This window comes from Culicoides brevitarsis, chromosome 2, assembly GCF_036172545.1.
Source record: "Culicoides brevitarsis isolate CSIRO-B50_1 chromosome 2, AGI_CSIRO_Cbre_v1, whole genome shotgun sequence".
Lineage (NCBI taxonomy): Eukaryota > Metazoa > Arthropoda > Insecta > Diptera > Ceratopogonidae > Culicoides > Culicoides brevitarsis.
In genome coordinates, this window is record NC_087086.1 from 36,697,332 (window position 1) to 36,716,137 (window position 18,806).

At 24.5% G+C, this 18,806-nt stretch overlaps 4 protein-coding genes across 5 annotated transcripts in view; 2 read left to right on the forward strand and 2 right to left on the reverse strand.

The window, feature by feature from the left end:
• The first annotated feature begins 1,210 nt into the window (after positions 1–1,210).
• LOC134831400 (uncharacterized) lies at positions 1,211–2,426 on the forward strand. Its single transcript, XM_063845120.1, has 2 exons — positions 1,211–1,365; positions 1,441–2,426. The coding sequence occupies exons 1-2, from the start codon at positions 1,345–1,347 to the stop codon at positions 2,386–2,388; spliced, it is 969 nt and encodes a 322-aa protein (XP_063701190.1). The 5' UTR covers positions 1,211–1,344; the 3' UTR covers positions 2,389–2,426.
• Positions 2,427–3,612: 1,186 nt separating this feature from the next.
• On the reverse strand, positions 3,613–4,907 carry LOC134830369 (BTB/POZ domain-containing protein 6-B-like). The gene is made up of 3 exons (XM_063843823.1): positions 4,577–4,907; positions 4,313–4,517; positions 3,613–4,251 (listed from the first exon to the last, which is right to left on the reverse strand). The coding sequence occupies exons 1-3, from the start codon at positions 4,825–4,827 to the stop codon at positions 3,748–3,750; spliced, it is 960 nt and encodes a 319-aa protein (XP_063699893.1). The 5' UTR covers positions 4,828–4,907; the 3' UTR covers positions 3,613–3,747.
• Positions 4,908–5,924: 1,017 nt separating this feature from the next.
• Positions 5,925–7,208, forward strand: LOC134831007 (uncharacterized). Its single transcript, XM_063844634.1, has 3 exons — positions 5,925–6,260; positions 6,317–6,521; positions 6,580–7,208. The coding sequence occupies exons 1-3, from the start codon at positions 6,016–6,018 to the stop codon at positions 7,048–7,050; spliced, it is 921 nt and encodes a 306-aa protein (XP_063700704.1). The 5' UTR covers positions 5,925–6,015; the 3' UTR covers positions 7,051–7,208.
• Positions 7,209–9,302: 2,094 nt separating this feature from the next.
• Positions 9,303–18,806, reverse strand: part of LOC134829679 (uncharacterized) — a 54,267-nt gene continuing 44,763 nt past the window's right edge. Inside the window, exons 9-14 of one of the 2 annotated variants that reach the window (XM_063842891.1) lie at positions 18,547–18,663; positions 11,334–12,363; positions 10,567–10,757; positions 10,216–10,507; positions 9,501–9,676; positions 9,303–9,435 (exon numbers count right to left, since the gene is read on the reverse strand). In XM_063842891.1, coding sequence (XP_063698961.1) covers positions 9,510–9,676; positions 10,216–10,507; positions 10,567–10,757; positions 11,334–12,363; positions 18,547–18,663 — 1,797 coding nt within the window. In that variant the 3' untranslated portion in view covers positions 9,303–9,435; positions 9,501–9,509. The remainder of the gene's footprint in view (positions 9,436–9,500; positions 9,677–10,215; positions 10,508–10,566; positions 10,758–11,333; positions 12,364–18,546; positions 18,664–18,806) is intronic. The other variant, XM_063842892.1, reaches the window with a different exon arrangement.

Genomic DNA, 18,806 nt, shown 5'->3' on the forward strand with positions numbered 1-18,806 from the left:
TCGAATGTACGTACAGAAATCGTGCAGAAAGACACTGTTAAATGTCGAAAAAATATTAGTTTTTAACAGTGTAATAAATTTCTGATTGGATTTTAATGAAGAAATTGAACCAATCAGAGATGAGGTAATTTTAGGTTTGCGTACGGCAGATTTTTAGTGAAATTTGATTTTTTTGAGAAGTTTTTATGGAAATTTAGTAAATAAAAATTCGTGAAATGCTTGAAAAATTAAAGTTTTGTTAATTAGAAGTAAATTTTTCATAAATTTAAAAGAAAATATTTTAGTTTTATTGGTAAAAATTATGATTTTATGTAAAAAAATAAAATTTTTTTTAATTTTTATTTTTTTTTTAATTTTAATGAAAATTTAATGAATTAATATTTTAAAAATTAACCAAAATATTTTTTTAATGTTTCATTTTTCTAAAAATTATTAAAAATTTTATTTTAATTTTTTTTTTTTGAAAAATATATTACAATTTTCGCAAAAATTTAATTTTCTCAAAAATAAAAATAATTTTTTTTTTATTGAGTTTTAAAAATATTTAAAAAGAAATATTCATTTTTTTTAAATTTAAAAGAATTTAATTTTTCTTAAAGTCATTGAAAAATTTTTAAAAATTAAGTACTTTAAAATAATATTTTTTTTAAAAAATTGAATTTTAGTGAAATTTGAGAATTTTTTAAAAAGCTTTAAATAAGTAAGAATTAAAAAAAAAATCAATTTTTATAAAATTTAAAAAAATAAAAATAATTAAAAAAAAAATTTTAAAAATAATTTAATTTTATTTCTTAAAAATATTATTTTTTGTAAAATTTTTAATTTTAGAATATTTAAAAAAAAAAAATTTTTTTATCATTAATATAGAAATTATTAAAAATTCGAATAAATTAAAGTTTTGTTCAAAAAATATTCGTTTTTATAAAATTTTAAAAAATATCCGAATTTTATTCGTTAAACGATGAACTTTTGTAAAAATTTTCAATAATTGCTCTTAAAAATTTCAAAATTAATTTTTTTAAAAATTGTCAACTACTCAAAATATTTTTTTTAATGAAAAAAAAATAATTGAAGTCACTTTTAGTTAAATTTCACCTAAATTTATGAAAAATTTTAAAAATTTAAAATTTTCATATAAAAAATAATTTTTGACATTGTCGTACGTCATTTCTATCCATTCACAAGAAATAAATTTTTGTTTTGATTTTTTACAGAAAACAACTACTCCACAAAAATCCTTAAAATTCATCAAAAATATCACTAAAACTTGTAAAAATCATCACATTTTCAATAAAAAGAAGAAATTTTCTATCAAAATCCATAAAATCTTGAAAATTCGCCATCATGCGATCAAGAAGAGCAAAGGTAACTTTTTTGTTTCTTAATTTTTTGTTCCCGGCTCTTTTCCAACCTCAAATTTTTATTTTATTTTCTTTTCAGAAGCAACCTGCGCCACAAACTGAAACAATTGTTGAAGTAAAAATACCTGAAGAGCTTTTGAATACAGACGACATCAACTTCAAACTCAACAAAAACCCAGAATTTCTCGACACAAACGAGATTTTACCAAATTCTGATGCATTTCCCGCGGATTCTGAATTCATTATTTCACTCAAAAATTCAATTCGAGACTTGGAAGGTACTGAAAATGCCGCAAAACGTTCGGAAATGTTCAAAAATCTCGTTGCGAAAATCGTTGCCGGCACTTACGACACTGAAGAAAAATATTTTTGGCTAATTTCTTGCGTCGCTCGGTTATTTTTGCAAAAGGAACGTACCAATAGTCTCATTTTAGAGTCGGAAATCTTACAAAAATGGAATTCCAACACTTTTTACTGTCCCGCCAAACTTCATCTCATCGCAAAAGAAATTTTTCAAGTCGCCCGAGGAAACACTTTTGGCGTCGCTCTGCTCGTTTCGAAGTTAAATCACGTCAACGCAGCTTTTCATTATCTTTGCATCACTCTCGTCTCGGCTGTGATCAACAAAATTCACACAAAACGCGATCCCGAAGTGTTTCAACCTCACAAACCCTCGGATTTGGTGCCGATTTTGACGAAATCCGCAATGCCCAGTTTGAGTTTTGAGGAATTTCATCAAATGCTGAAGATGGTTTCGTTGTACAATTGTTTGGTTGTGATGAATAGGAGTTTGGAGGAGACGCATGCCGCAGATTTGGTTAAAATTTTGACGAAAGGAAGAAAGTCGTACGTTGAAGCAGCGAAAAAGTGGTTGAAAGATGCCTCGAATTACGTGGAGAAGCTCAGACAGAAAAAGCAGTTTTGTTCGTGGCTGATAGATTTGAACCAGCAAATCGTGATGGAGTTGCAATATGGCTTGAGGGACGCTGTGGAAGAAGCGAAAGTGTATCGTGATGATGATTTGTGATATTTTTAAGGATTTTGAATGATTTAAGAAATTAAAATTCGTTGAAAATTACTTAATTTTTTTTTTAAATTAATTTTTTTTTTTTTTGAATTAATTTTTTTTATTTATTTTTTTTAATTTTTTTTTTAGGTTTGAATTAAAATCCGAAAATTTTTTTTTATTTTTTTAATTTATTTATATTTTATTTAGGCCGCTCCAAATGAAAATCAAAAATAAAGTCCGAAAATTTTTAAAATCCAATTAAAAATTTCATCAAAATTGATCGTTTTTGTTGTATTTTCATAATTTTTCAAGACATTTTCAAAAAAATTTTCAATTATTTTAATTTTAGTTTTAAAAATCATATTTTAACTCGAATTTTCTTCTCTAAAAATATTTTTCATAAAATTAGGTACTGAATTTTTTTTCAAATTTTTTTAACAGTTTTTTTTTATGAAATTTTAATTTTTCAATTTTTAACTTAAAATGATCTAAAATCAATTTTTAATTTGAAAATTTCAAAGAAGATCATAAAAAAAAAATTTGATCAACGATTAAAAATTGCTAAAATTCTGTCATTTTGTATGAAAATAAATATTTCAAAAAAATTTTTTTTTATTTTGCCCCCCCCCATTTTATTTCCAAAAATTTCGGACTTTATTTTTTATTTTCATTTGGAGCGGCCTTAAGGATTTTGAATGATATGAAAATGAAAATTAATTAAAAATTATTTATTTACTTTAATTTTTTTTTTAAAATGAACAAAAATCCGACAAATTTTTATTTTGATGAAAAAATGACTTAAATTTCTGTAAAATTATAAACTTTTTTTTAATTAAAGCTTTGAACAAAAATTTAAAAAAAATTTATATTTTTAGGAAAAAATTAAAAAAAAATTTAAAAAAAAAACAATTTTCAAAATTGGAAATCCAGCAAATTTTTTGACGAATTCTTCTCTTTTATTTTGTTTAACTTTAATTTATTTTTTTTTAATTCTAAAGAATTGCCAAAAACAATTTTTTTTTTGAAAAATTTAGAACAACGAAGGTACCTAAATTTATTTAAAATTTTGATCTCTCAAAAATTTTTTTCATCAACTTTCGACCTGAAAATTTGTCTCTCAATATTTTTTTTTCAAAGATATTTCACGATTCGTCGAAAATTTTTACTTCGATTCGCAAAATATGTCAAAGTTGATCGAAATTTTTGAGATTTTATTAAATAATTTTAAGAAAAAAAAATATTTTTTAAATTCTTTGTTTTCTTTTTATTTCTCACAGAAAAAAAAATAGTAAGTTTCCTTCATTTTGAAGAGAATTTCCAAGCAATTGGAATAATTTTTTTTATAAAAAAAATGTAATTAATTTGTTTTTTGGGACTTTAAAAGTCACAAATGTACTCTTGCTCATTGTAATCAAGAAGAAAACCATCTTCATCATAATCTTGAAAAGCTCCTTCGAAGAGATCATCCTCTTCACAGTTTGCATCTTGATATGCCATCCATTCATCAAACTCAAATTTGATCGCATCATGGGGTGTAATGTCATCAAACGGATTTTCTTCAAATTGTGAGCCGTATTTTCCATTTAATTTCAATTTTGCGAAAATTTTAGCCTTTTCATCTTTAGACAAAAGTGTAGTGTTACGAACTTCTTCTTTTGTTAACTTCAAAAAGTCAATTTTTTGAATAGCAGCACGAATTTTTTCAGCTATTTTTGGATCTTTTGTCAAATTTTGGGCAATGTAACGTTCCAAAGCGACCAAAAACTCTTTTTCAGTCTTAACTGACAAAGTTTTTCTCTTTTCGTATAATTTAACAACAAATTCTGGTGCTGCCGATAAGAATTTTTCGCGTTCCAAAATCTTCTTGTCTGCAGAAATAGTCTAAAAATTAAAATAAAAAATTAAAATATCCGAATTTTTATGTAAAAATTAAAAAAAAAACCTTCCAAACAGCATCTTGCAATTCCTTAAAGTTGAATCGGACTCCAAATTTATAGAATTCAATCGAATTTTCACGACACAGATTGTCCAAAAGGTAATTTAAGACGAACTTAATTGCATGCTTGCATTCGTAATAATTAGCTGCAATGTAAAAATTACTAGCGACTTGAATGCTTTCGAACGTAATTTTTCGTCCATAGATGAAACTACGGAAAAAAGTTGTTTGAAAATTTTGAGGTTATGTCATGAAAATTTCAAATTTTACCTCAAAAACATTTTAAAAGCCGAAAAATCAGCAATGGGAGATTCGTAGATGGGATTATCTTCTTTGGTAGCCAATGGTCCGTAGAAATTTTCATGAAAAACGTAACTAGCCGTGGCAAGAATCATCTTGTGAGCTCCAATGTGCTTCTTCGATTCGGGATTTGCCAAATCTGTCCACGAAAAGTATACGTCGCAGTTCTGTTGGGTGTCAAACCACTCTAAGAAGCTTTTGGAAACGTGTTGGGGATCCATTTTTGCTGCAAAAACAATTAAAAACGAATTAATTGAGAGAAAAATGAAAGGAGCTCCTTTCGCTTTGACTGACAGAACACAAATAACGAGCGTCGTTTGTCGTTTCGTTAATTTTTGCATCATTAGAGTGGGTTAAGATTTTAAAAAAGGTCAAAAAAAAAATTTTATTTAATATTAGGTAATTTTATGTTTAAATTTAATATATCCATTTTTTGTTTCGGATTTTTCGAAAAAATTCAGGGGAAAAATTAAAAATTTTTAAATTAAAATACAAAATTTTTGACAATTTTGGAATTTTTTTTAAAAAATCATGAAAAATTAATTTTGGTAAAATTATATAAAAAACTAAAGAAATTTGCTTAAATACGACATTTTCTATTGAAATTTTGAAAAACATTTTTTTGAAAATCACGTGACCAAAATTATTTTTTTTCAAAAATTTTTATTTTGGGAGATTTTGTTGATTTTTCTTTACTTTTAAGTTCAAATTTTAAAATAATATAAGCTAAAATTAAAAAATCAACGTTTAACGTCTAAAAACGTTAAAAAATTACAAACAAAAAAATCAAAAATATTTATAATTTTATTTTTAAAATTAATTATTAAATTTATTCGCCTTAATACTAATTAATTCTTATTTTTTAATTATTGAAATAATTTTTTTTAAATCAATTTTTAAGCTAAAAATTTAATTTTAAATTTTTTAAAATTTATTTATTCAATGAAAAATTTTTAAATTAAATTTTATTAAAAATGTCTTGAATTTAACAAATTTTTAATTAATTCAATTAATTTTTGTAAAATGTAAAAAGGGTAAAATTAATTAAATTTTTAAAATTATTTAATTTTTAAAATATGTAATAAAAATAAAATTTAAAAATTGATAAAAAAAATTTTAAAATTTATTTTTTAGTTTAAAAATTAATTTAAAAAAAAAAATATTATTATTATTACTCAATTTAATTAATTTAAAATAATATATTTAATTAAAATTTTTGAAAAATTAACTAAATTAACGTAAAATTAAATTTTCAAGTTTGTTTAAAATTTTAACCCACTCTAATGATCCAAAAAAATTAACGAAACGGTAAACGACGCTCGTCATTTCTGTTCTGTCAGTCAAAGCGAAAGGATCAATTTCAATTTTTCTCTCAATTAAATCCTTTGTTAATTGTTTTTGCAGCAAAAATGAGAAATCGCCACTTTTTAAAAGGTCTTTTGACGTGGTTCGAAACCCAAACGGATTGCAACGTGTACTTTTGGTGTCCAGATTCCGTAAATCCTGCCCAAAAATGGCAAATTGGAGCTCACAAGAATATTCTTTCAATGACGAGTGATGTTTTTAAAGGGATGTTCTATGGTCCATTGGCTCATAACACTGCTCAAGCGATCGAAGTTACGATGGATTATTCGACTTTTAAGATGCTTTTGACGTAAGTTTTGAATTTTTTGTGACATAACCTCAAATTTCAATTATTTTTTTTTATAGTTTTATTTACGGAGGAAAAATTTGGTTCGATAACATCGAAGTTGCTCGTGATTTTTTCGCTGCTGCTAGTTACTATGCTTGCAAAGATGCAATGAAATACGTCATGAAGTATTTATGGAACAATTTAAACCGCGAAAATTCGATTGTTTGTTGCGAAATTGGGCGTTTGTACTGTTATGATGAGCTGAAAAACGCTGCTTGGAAGGTTTTTATTCAAAAAATTATTTTTTTTTCAATTTTTTTTATGTTTTTAATTTTTTTAGGTAATTGGTCGAGACCAAAAGATCTTAGAACGTCCGAAATTTCTCACAGCAAGTCCGGATTTTGTTGTCGAATTGTACCAAACGCAAAAGTTTACAAGTGTGCAGACGGAAAAGGAGATTTTGGTCGCTCTCGAGCGTTATGTCACCCACAATTTGGCAAGAGATCCGAACATAATGGCAAAAATTCGTCCTGCTATTCAAAGTATTGCCTTTTTGACGTTGAAAATTGAGGATGTTCAGAAAACAATCCTTCTGACTGCTCATGAAAAGGCTGGAATTCTCATGAATTTGAGAGCAAATAAGGATTTCATGCCTGAGGGATTCTCAAAGCGTTCGGTACCTATCGAAATGGTTCAAGGAGTCTCTCGAATGTTTGTTGACACCTTATATCGAGGCGATGGTTACGACGAATATGATGAAGATAGCGATGATTATTACTCCGAAGATCAATATGAGAATGAATATTATTGAGATGATGAAGAATTTCAAGCCAGCAAGTGAAAAAACTTTCACAAAAGATTATTTTTAAGACAATTTTTGATAAAAATTTATGCTTTAAATACTTGAAAATTACTTCAAAATGAAGAAAATTAATTATTTTTTGAAATAAATGCCTGAAGATTAAATTTTTTAATTTTTTTTTTTTTAATTATTTACCATAGTAGAAAATTTATTTTTTTAAAATAAAAAAATTAATTTATTTATATTATAAAAAATAAGAATTATTTTAAAAAATTTTATTTATATTATTTAAAATAAGAATTTTTTAAATTTTTTTTATAAATAATTTTCATAGTAAAAATTTGATATTTTTTAATATTAAAAATTTAATTCATTTAAATTATTTAAAAAAATATTTTTTTTCTACAAATTTCTTGTAGTAAAAATTTATAAAAAAATTAAAAAATATAGAAAATTAAAAACTATTGAAATTTATTTAATTTCGTAAAAAAAATTTTAAATAATTATTTTTTCATAATTTGTTAAAAAAATATATTAAACTTCGAATTTTGACTCAAACAACCTTGGAGGACTTTCGAAAAAATTTATTGATTTAAAAAAATAAAACATTTTTTTTTATAACTTTTTCAAAGTAATTTATTTTATTTTAGATTTTTTTTTAATTTATGCACTTTAAAATCACCAAATAACACGTTTTTCTTCTTATTTCCTTGCATTAATTTTTTTTCTTGTTATATTTATTTTTTTTTTTTTTTTTTGTAACCTTTTACCATAATAATAATTAATAATTTAAATTTACAATTAATTAAAAATCGCTAAAATTAAATATAATTTTTTAATAATAAAACCTTCGGGATAAAAACTGATAAAAATTTAAATTTTAAAATAAGGATACATTTTTTTTTATCACTACTACATTTTTTTATTTTATTTTTTTTTTTTTTAATTTTTAATATTTAATTGAACCTTACAAATACGTACTTTTGTCATATTTTAATTATTTTTTTTTATTTAAAATTTTATTTATTTATTTTTACACGATTAAAAATTAATTCCCTTTTTTCATTTATTTATTTTTAATTTTTTTTTTTTTTCATTGTAATGATGAGATCGGTTTCTTCAATGTTAGCTTAATAAATTATTAATTTTATTTATTTATTTATAGTTTTATAGAAAGGGCAAGTTTTTTATTTTTAAATGAAAGTAATATCTGAGTAATTACTTGCTTAATGTTGCTTTTGTTGTTCTGTTTTAATAAGTCGTATGATATGTCTCTAAAATATTTTTCCTTTTTCTGTATTTTTTATTTTCGATAAGAAATATATATTATTAATAATATTTTATTATTTATTTATATATAAGTATTTTTTTATGTATATTTTAATGTTGTATGCTAATATTTATAATTTTTTCATAACAATTGGTAATAAGTACAAGGAGCTAACTATATTTTTATTTTATTCGCATATTTTTTTTATTTAATTTTTTACGTAAAAAATATCGTTTATTTATTTTTTTTTTAATTTTATCGCTTTTAAAAATAAAAATGATGCGCGAAAATATTTTTTTTTTATTTTTTAAATTAAATTTTGAACCATATTGATTAATTTTTAGACATTGATTGTTATTTTTTTGTATTTATAATTTTTATCAAAGCATTTTTGTTGAATATTTAATTTTTTTAATAAACATCGATATTATTATCAAATATTTTTTTGTATTAATTTTAATTTATTTACAATTTTTTTTTATTTTTTAAAAAAATAAAATAAATAAAAAATTAAATTAAAAAATTTTAATTGAAAAATAATTAAAACTGGTGTCGAAAAAAATTTATAAGGCGGTTTCAAGGCATTTTTATTCAAAAATAAAAATCATAAATGGGAATTAATTATATTTAAAAATTAATTATTATTAAAATTATTTTTGCACAGCATTGTTGCTTCTCTATTTTTTGTTTTGTTGTTTTATATTCAATTTATTTGAAAAGAATTTATTTAGCAATTTTAACAGTGTTCTTTAGTGTATTTAGTAGTTGTTAACCATTTTTTTTGTTGTTGCATTGATTACGTTTTTGTTTAATTTTTTAATTTTAAGCTATTTTTAATAGAAAATTGAAAGCAAAAGTGTCTTTCGTACGTTTTTAAATTTTAATTTAATGTTGAAAGCTTCACATTAAAAATTTTGTATTTTTTGTTCGTTTTTTGTGAGTGTTTCTTGTGTATAAATATGAGTTAAAATCACAGATAAAAGCCTTCTATCGTAAATGATTTAATATTTATAATTTTCAACAGTAGCAAATACTTTTTTTTTTGGTTTAATAATTATTTTTTGAAAGCATTAGAATGACGAAGTACGTTTTTTGATGAATGTTGCTGCGATGATATCAAGATTCTAAAAAAGAAATAATTTTTTTTTAATTTTTTTGAATAATTTTTTGAGTAAAATATTTTTTTTACCTATTATTGCTACGAATTTACATCGTTTTTTGCACTTGTTCCATTCTTATTGCTACTTTTGACTTCAACTTGCGAGATATCTTGTCGACTTCGGACTGTGCTGCCTGTTTCGTCACTTCCGCTTCCTGCGTCGTTCGTTTTTGACAATGGAAATATCGAAAATGCGGTTTCCGATTCTAAAAAAAAATAATTTTTTAATTAATTATTTTACATTGTTTTTAATTTTTCAAAAAAAATTTATAAAAATTTAAATAATATTCATAAACAAAAAATTTAATAAAAAAAATAATTCTCAAAATAAATTAAAAAAAAATTTTAAATTAAAAAAAATTTAATTAAATTTAATTTAAAATTAATTTATTTTTAATTTTTTTTTATTAAATTTAAAAAAATTATTTTTTTTTTAAAACTTTATAAATTTTTTAATTTAAAAAAAATTTTAATAATAAATTATTAAAAAAAAATTAAAAAAAAAATTATATATTTTTTTAATGTTTAATTAATTTAAAATTATTTTTTATTAAATTTTTATTTTTTATTTAATTTAAAATAATTTTTTAATTAAAAAATATTTTTTTTTAATTTATAATTAAATTTAAAAATTTAATTAAATTAAATTTAATTAAATTAAAATTAATTAAAATAAATAATTTTAATTTTAATTTTTTTTTTATTAAATTAAATTAATTTTTTCTTTTTAAAGCTAAAAACTCACCTAAACTACTTTCGCGCGTTCCGGTAATAATTGTCGTCGTATCCATCTCATTCCCTCCCGACGTCAAATGATCCACATATCCCGCATTCCTCACGACAACTGGATTTGTTGCTGCTTGTTTCGACGCTTGACGCGTTAATAACTCCTCCGCAAGTCTTGGCTGTTGGAATTTCCCTAATTTTGTGCTATTTGAGCTGCTTCCAAGTGATCGTTGTTGCAGTAAAACGCGATGTTTCGACGGAGGCGTGATCGAAGTGGCAAGAAGTCTCTTATTTGGCGAAAAATCATCAAGCTAAAAAATTAAAAAATATTTTTTAGAAAAATTCAAGAAAAAAAGAAAATTTTTCTTACTCCAGACAATCCATTGTCAGAAATTCCTGATCCCGACATATTATCGGCGAGCAAACGTTCACTTTCAGGATCTGCCAGGGCACGAGGATCAGCTTTATTTTTCAAAATTGACTTGGAGCGTCGATGATGTTCGAGATTTGGCGATGCTTCGAGAGATTCATTGGAAATTGAGGAGTTTTCGTAAGTTCGTCCTATATGAAAAAAAAATTTTTAGTTAAAAAAAATTTTAAGAAAATTTTTTAAAAAAAAAAAAAAAAAAAAAAATTAAAGAAAAAAAAAAAAATAAATTTTTAGTAAAACAAAAGTTTTAAAAAAAAAATTTATGGAAAAAAAAAATAAACAAAATTTCCAAAAAATATTTTTTTTAAATTATTTAAAAAAGACAAATTTTTTAGAAATCTTTTTAAAGAAAAATTAAAAAAAAAATTTTTGAAGACAAATTTTAAAAAAGATATTTTAATTTTTATTATATTTATTTTTTATTTTAAGTTTTTAAAATTAAATTAAATTTTTTTAAAAAATTTTTTAATTTTTTAAAAAAAAATTTTTATTTTTTTAATTAATTTCAAATTTTTTTGAAAAAAAATTTTAGATTTTTTTAAAATTTTTTTTAAAAATTTTATTTTTTTTAAATATCAAACAAATATTTAAAAAAAAAATTTAAAGAAAATTTAAAAAAAAAATTTTTTAGATAAATTTTTAACATATTTTTTTATAAAAATTTATTTTTTTAGACAAAATAAATTAATTTTAATGAAATTTTTTACCTTTTCCCGTTAGATTTTGTATCCCAAACAGATGCTGATTGATCAACTTCGTCGCCGATGCCAATCCCTTCGTCTCAAAAAGTTTCCGGCGTGTCTTTTTACTGCTCACATTGCTTGCTGGCTGCTGCTGCGACGCATTTCCATCCGTCGTTTCATCCAATTTCTTCATATCCATGTCATTAAATCGCGCTCTTGGCTTCGCACTTGACGCACTCGACTGAAATCTTGCTTTGCGATGCTTTGGCACAGGTGTCTCATTGAGACTTGTTGAGCTACTGCCGCCCCGAGGCTCAGCATTTTGCGCGGCAAACGTTTGAAACGCCTGATAATCCGCCGGATCGTCATCGAAAGAACTTCCCCCGCCGCTAATCGCGAAACTACGAAGTCCCGTGTCACCCGAAGCACTTTTCTTCACTTGCCCGAGTCCAGAAACGTCTTTTCCCATGGGATTCACGTAAAGATTGTTCGTATCGAAATCCGTGAGATCTGTCGTCAAATCGCCCTGCGACAGGAACGGATGCGTTTGGCAACTCGCATAAGTGTCGCTGCTGTCAACGCTCGCCAAGTCGCTTTGATATTGCGAACGCGACGCTACCGAAAGCACCGATTCGACAGATTGCTGCTGTTGGTACTTGCTGATGTTGTTGTTGCTGTAATTCATCGGATAATTATTGTTTAGCGGTGTTCCGGTTGAATTGCTCGGATTTATGTTGTTGTTGCTGGCACTCGAATTGTTGTTATTGTTACTCAAATTAGTTACGGGACTGTTATCGATGACAGTGGTTAATGCGGTTTGCTTAATTGGCAGCTCGACGACGTTGTATTGAGCGGTAGTTGGGGTGGGATCGAAGGACGACGATGGATCGCCGATGCAATTTCCCTGCAACATTTGCGATGAAGAGTTGGAGGATTGCGTTTGCAGTTGACGTTGTTGGTTTTTGAGCATCCGCATCTCCAGACAGACAGTTGTGTGGAAGTCCGATGTGGGAAGCGGCATCAAGTCTTCGGCGTCGCAGTGATCACGATAGTCCTAAAGAGGTAAGAAAATTTTTTTGTTAAGATCAAAAAAAAAAAAAAAAAAAAAAAAAAAAAATTTTTTTTTTTAATTTTTGACGAAATAAGAGGTTTGTTAAAAAACTTTTTCAAGTAAAAAAAATTAAAATTTAATTAAATTAATTCTTTAAAAAAAATTAAATTAAAATAATAAAAACAACAAAAAAAATTAAAATTTATTTAAAAAAAAATTTTTTGATAATTAATTTTTTTTAATTTAAAATTAATTTTAATTTAATAAATTAATTTAATTTAAAAAAAATAATTCACTAATTAAAATAATTAATTAATTAATTAAGATTTTTAATTAAAAAAATAAAAGTTAAATTTTTCGTTGAATTTATCTTATGAATTTTCTAATTTTTTTTTCTAATGTAATTTAATTTTTGAGAAGTCTCAAATTTAATAATTTCTTTTAAAAAAATATTATTTTTCTTCAAAATAATTTTTTTTACATTTTTTTTATTCTTAGCTATATTTTAAAATCAAAATTATTTAATTTAATTTTTTTTATGATTTTTTTTATTTATTTTTTTCTTTACAATTTTTACATTGTTTCTTTAATTTTTTTTATAATTCTTTAAGATTAGAATTAAAAATATTCAAAAATTAAAAATATTTTTGTTAAATTTATTTTTTTTATTTAAATTTTTTTTTTTTTTTTTTTAAAAATATTTTTAACTTTCAAAAATTAATTAATTATTTAAAATAAATTATTTTTATTTTTTTTTTAAATATTTAAAAATTTTGAAAATTAATTAATTAATTTAAATTAAATTTTTAATTAATTTTTTTAAATATTTAAAATATTTTTAACTTTAGAAAATTAATTAATTAATTAAAATAAATTAAATTTAATAATTATTTTTTTTAAATTAATTAAAATTAATTAAATTTAATCAAATAAATTTTTAGATTAATAAAATAATTTTTTTTCAAATTATTAGAATTAAATAATTATTTTTTTAAGTTTGTTTAATTTTTTTTTAAATTTAAATTTTTTAAAATCGAAAATGTGTCAATTTTTAAAAAAACATATTCTTGCAAACCTATTATTTCGCCAAAAACTCAAAAAAAGTAATTTTGTTTACTTTTCGAACGTATAAAAACGCATAACGATGAATAAAAAGGTTAAACACAATCCAATTCATTTGGTTGTTCAAAGTAAGTATAAATGCGTCAAAGAGATGAAATTATTATAACATTACACACTCAAACAAAACCAAACACTCCTACAAGAAATCTACGGAACTACAAAACAAAAAGCTAAAAGTGAAGAGGAAAAATAAATTATGAAGTGAAGAGATGCTTTTCATCTATATTTAATTATTATATCTAACATAATCTACTTGTTGCACTAAATGCTTCATAAACATATCGCCGCACTATCAAACATCAATTAAACAGCAGAGAATAAACCAGTCGAGAGCGAAAGAGAGAGAGGGAGGTAATTAATAATGAATGGAAACAAAAAGATTTTCTGATATAGTTTAAAAGTGGTTTGACCTTTTTTCTCTCTTCATCCATCTTCTGCACTTTTTATCACACGCTGCACCGACTGAAGCTCAACAGATCAGAGAAACTACATTAAGGGTCTTTTGACATTTTGACACGTGATACGACCGACTCTCCATATTTTCTATATCTAACCGAAACTTATGTACTCTCGCAATTGTTGTTGCTGTTTTGCGCCCGAATCCAACTATAATAACTGCAAAATCATGATTTTTGCCGCGTTTAGTACTGTAATAATGTGAGTTGGCGTCGTGCCAGCAAAATTAAATCCCTGTGAGTGTGTTCGGGAAATTGTATTACATTCGTCGTGCTTAGCGATTGTGCCGAGTGTTTAGAGATATAGAACACACGAGAGAGAGACTGGATGTAAAATATATGGGTAAAAAAGATTGATGTTGCCACTTAAAAAAGCGAGCGAACAAGTGGTGCTCAAAAACATGTAAGACTTTGATTGACAATCTCCCTCCCGTTCTTTCTTTTGCGGCTCCTCTTTCAGTGATGAGGGTAATAAATGTAACGATTTATGAGATACCAAACTCGTCTTTACTATTTATTGCTGTATATGCCGAACATTCATTCAAAATTTACGACACAATTAGCCTAGAAGCTCAACGTTGTAACTAACATGGAACATTAATTTGTACTTTGCTGAAACAACGATTTCACACACAATTTTGAAAGTAGTTTTAAGTAAATTAATCCATCTTCGAGAACTGTGACAGGCAATATCAATTATTCAATTAAAGCAATTAGCCAAGGAAGTGACACTTAATTGTAAACTCTAAACTACGATGGTTGCCAAAAAACATGATTTGTGATACAATTTCAATGAAAAATGGATTGATAGTGTCAAACATGACACTCGAAACTTGTTAGGTCAAGTGCTTTTAAAAATTGCATCAAAAAATTCTCACACGATGAAAAACATGTCACAAAAATTCAAAATGAGTGTGAAGTTTGTACAATTTTTAACGAAAGTTTGTGAAATCTTATTTAATTCTAATTTTCTTTTTTTTTAAGTTTTTTTTAGCTTTTTGACTTTACAGAAAATCCTTTAGCTTCTTTGAAAAATTTAAGAAACTAATTATACTTTGAAAAATGTTTAGGGTAGATTTTTAAATTTTCTTATACTTCTCATATTGAATATTCAAAACTAAATTTTTTATCCCCTCTGACAAATTTTTATCCATTTGGAGCAAGATTTGACAAAAATTGCTTTGACACAGTTTTTGCAGTTTTTTTCTTTGAAAGTTTTCAAAACAAAACTATGTCAAAGAAAAAATTTTTTTTCAGTTTCAATTTTGTGGCAGTTTTGAGTTATAAAATGATTAAAAATCATAAATTAGAGCCCTCTGACAAATTTTAATCCATTTGGAGCAAAATTTGACAAAAATTGCTTTGACACAGTTTTTGACACAGTTTTTTGCTCTTGATTTAGTTTTCAAAACAAAACTATGTCAAAGAAAAAATTTTTTTTCAGTTTCAATTTTTTGGCAGTTTTGAGTTATAAAATGATTAAAAATGATAAATTAGAGCCCTCTGACAAATTTTTATCCATTTGGAGCAAGATTTGACAAAAATTGCTTTGACACAGTTTTTGACATAGTTTTTTTGCTCTTGATTTAGTTTTTGATTTAGTTTTGACAATTTTTTATCCTTGAGTTTTTTAGTTTTGCTAGTTTTCAAAACAAAACTATGTCAAAGAAAAAATTTTTTTTCAGTTTCAATTTTTTGGCAGTTTTGAGTTATAAAATGATTAAAAATGATAAATTAGAGCCCTCTGACAAATTTTTACCCATTTGGAGCAAGATTTGACAAAAATTGCTTTGACACAGTTTTTCATATTTGGTTTTTTTCAGCAATATTTGACAAAAATGGCTTTCAATATCTACCTATCTTAGATTATAAAATCCAGAAAGTGACTTACGTACATAGTACCCGAAGTAAGATGGCATCGGTAGAAATTTGTCGATTGTGTTATAAGGCAGCATTGAAAAAAATTATTTTCATTAGAATTATAGAGCCTTCTGACAAATTTTTATCCATTTGAAGCAAGATTTCTGTCTTAGATTGTAAAATCCAGAGCACGTACATAATAGTAAGATGTTATTAATTTTTCGCTTAAAAAATTTTGAGATCAGGTTTTTGTTATGCATTACGATAGGTCTGTTAGCTTTAGCCATTTTTTTTCGATTTCTTTTAAAAATTACCGTAGTTGAGTATCGCATTTATTCCAGTTTGGAAGAATACTCTTCTTAATATTTTCTACCATTATTTCGATTGTAGATCATAAAGAAGAAATCTTTCGATTTTGTTTAGAAACTCAGCTTAATTAGTTGGTTTGGCTTGAATTTTCACAAGTTTTAAACATCTGTTCCGATTTGTTATAATTTTGTTTCCTCAAGATCTTCATTTGAATTTTGAATCTCCATATAAGTCATCTTATAGATTTATTTTTTTTATTTCAACAATAAATAATGTTTCGAATCCTAAAAGAAATTTAATTACAAATTAAAAGTTTTTGATAATTTTTTTATATAAAACCTTTACCCTTAAAATATGAAATGAACATTTACCCTTAACCAGTTCAAACTTCACACTCATTTTTTTCCATGAGACAAAACAAGACATTTTTTAGTAATAAAAAGTTCATCTTAATCAAAAACACAAAAACCAAAAAAAAAAAAAAAGAAAAAACCTACAAAAATCAACTCACCTGTCGATTTATATGATAATTTCAACTTGTTCCTTTATTCAAACTTTATACAAATTTTCTTAACTTTTTTCTTTGTCTTTTTTTTCTCAATTAATATATTTTTTAATTAAAAACAACTATTACGCAAAAAAGATAAAAAAAAAATTCAAAAACGTGCTTTTGTCTTTTTGATTTTCTCTTGTTTCGTGATGTTAAAGCTGGCTGTGAGTTGCATAAAAATTAATAAAAAAAATCTACTACTGTTGTCGTCTCTTAATTTTTTTTCGATGCTTTGTGCCTTAATTTTAATAAATTTTCTAAAGTCTTTTTTTTTCAAAATCGGTATCAAAAGCGTTCTTCCGCTGTGTTTGGCAATACTTGAGGCTAAATTAACACTTTTGGTCAGACACTATGCGATCGCAATGGGATACACTCTCCTTGACATTGACCATCCTGAAAATGGTTGTTTTGTTAAAAGAAAATATGTATTTTTGCATGTTTAAATTAAAAATAATTAAATTTTTAACACAAATATTTATACAAATTTTTAGTTAGAATTTTTTCATGTGAAAAAAAAGAAACAGAAGTTAGTAGCAAGAAATTTTTTAAACAAACACAAAAAAAATGTATGTCAATTATGTACAAAATGTGTGTTAAATTAGTGTAACAATGTATGTATGTTGAGTACTTTTTTTGTCCTAATTACGGAAAATGTAAATTTAACTCTCTGCCATTAAACATTTTTTTTTTGCCTATACAAATTTTCGCACCAATTTTTTTCTCGAGTGTTTTTTGCGAATTATAAAAGCATGAGACGTCACAATCACAGCACATTTAACACAATTTTCAAACGAGAGAGCTTTCAATCAACGACGAGATGACACATGACTAGATTTTGATTAATTGCTTTTTTTACTTTTTAGGTTTTTGTGGCGTGAAGTAATTGAACATTATATTGTTACACTGTTCAGAACGAGGACAAAAAGTTATTTACAACAATTTGATGGAAAACACATCAACAAATTTTTTGACGAAAAATGAAGGATTTTACATTGAACTAAAAAATTAAGGGTAAGCTTTGAATTTTTTTTAAATTTCTTCAAAATTTTTCGAAGAAAAAAAAAATAAATTTTAAAAATCGAAAAATTCCAATTAATTCAAACCAAGCAAATAAAAAAAAATTTCCGATCCGAGTTTTAAAACTAATCGACAGAAGCCCAAGAAAATTTTTTCACAAAAAAGGGTAAGCTTTGAATTTTTTTTAAAATTTCTTCAAAATTTTTCGAAGAAAAAAAAAATTTAAAAAATCAAAAAATTCCAATTAATTCAAACCAAGCAAATAAAAAAAAAATTTCCGATCCAAGTTTTAAAACTAATCGACAGAAGCCCAAGAAATATTTTTCACAATAAAATACACGTAAGTCTTTTTCACATTTCACATAACAAAAAGCACCTTCTAAAGCTTCATAATTTATAACACAACACGAAACGTGAGAAACTTTTCACGCTCATGACTGATTCGGTTAGCTGTTAGTTCGTTTGAAAAGGTGAAAAATCATGCAAAAAGCAACAACAACAACTAAATAAAATTACGTCAGTTTTTCAAAATACAAAAAGTACAAACTAATATTTATACAAATTTAAATTAAAAATTATTCGTTCATTTTCTGTTGAGAAACAATGAAAAAAAGAAATAAACTAAGCGACAACAAACGATGACGATGAATAAAATTTAAATTTAAATTTCGTCTCTCTACACAAAAATTTTGACTGTTTAACCTTTTTACATATTATTCTTTTTGCGACACATGAATAGAATTGAAACAAAAGAAGTAAAAAAAAATGGAGGAAAAGAGGATAAAATATAATAATAGCATTATATTCAATTTGAATAAACATTGAGAGAAGTTTGACGACTAAAAGATTCGTGGATTTTAACGAAGAAGTTACCTTTTGTGTACAAAAACAACACTCAAACTCAGATGGTAATTCTTGTTCAGACTTTTCCTTTTTATCAGCCACAATAGCTGTTTCTAACGCAATTTGTCTTCTTAACTCTTCTACCTCCTAAAAAGTTTTATTATTTATTTAAAATTATTATTAATATTAATTTAAGTTAAAGAAAGTTTTTTGAAAGTAGAAAAAACAACAAAGAAAGCGAGACAAAATAAAGAGCGAAGCAGCAAAAGCAAGGCGTCTCCATCGTGAAT

Coding starts and splice junctions, on each gene's coding strand:
- LOC134830369 (XM_063843823.1), bottom strand. CDS start 4,827: ATGGATCCCCAACACGTTTCCAAAAGCTTCTTAGAGTGGTTTGACACC. Junction 4,518..4,576: donor GCTTTTAAAATGTTTTTGAG/GTAAAATTTGAA, acceptor TTTTTTCCGTAG/TTTCATCTATGGACGAAAAA. Junction 4,252..4,312: donor TGCAAGATGCTGTTTGGAAG/GTTTTTTTTTTA, acceptor TTTAATTTTTAG/ACTATTTCTGCAGACAAGAA.
- LOC134831400 (XM_063845120.1), top strand. CDS start 1,345: ATGCGATCAAGAAGAGCAAAG. Junction 1,366..1,440: donor TGCGATCAAGAAGAGCAAAG/GTAACTTTTTTG, acceptor TTTTCTTTTCAG/AAGCAACCTGCGCCACAAAC.
- LOC134831007 (XM_063844634.1), top strand. CDS start 6,016: ATGAGAAATCGCCACTTTTTAAAAGGTCTTTTGACGTGGTTCGAAACC. Junction 6,261..6,316: donor ACTTTTAAGATGCTTTTGAC/GTAAGTTTTGAA, acceptor TTTTTTTTATAG/TTTTATTTACGGAGGAAAAA. Junction 6,522..6,579: donor TGAAAAACGCTGCTTGGAAG/GTTTTTATTCAA, acceptor TAATTTTTTTAG/GTAATTGGTCGAGACCAAAA.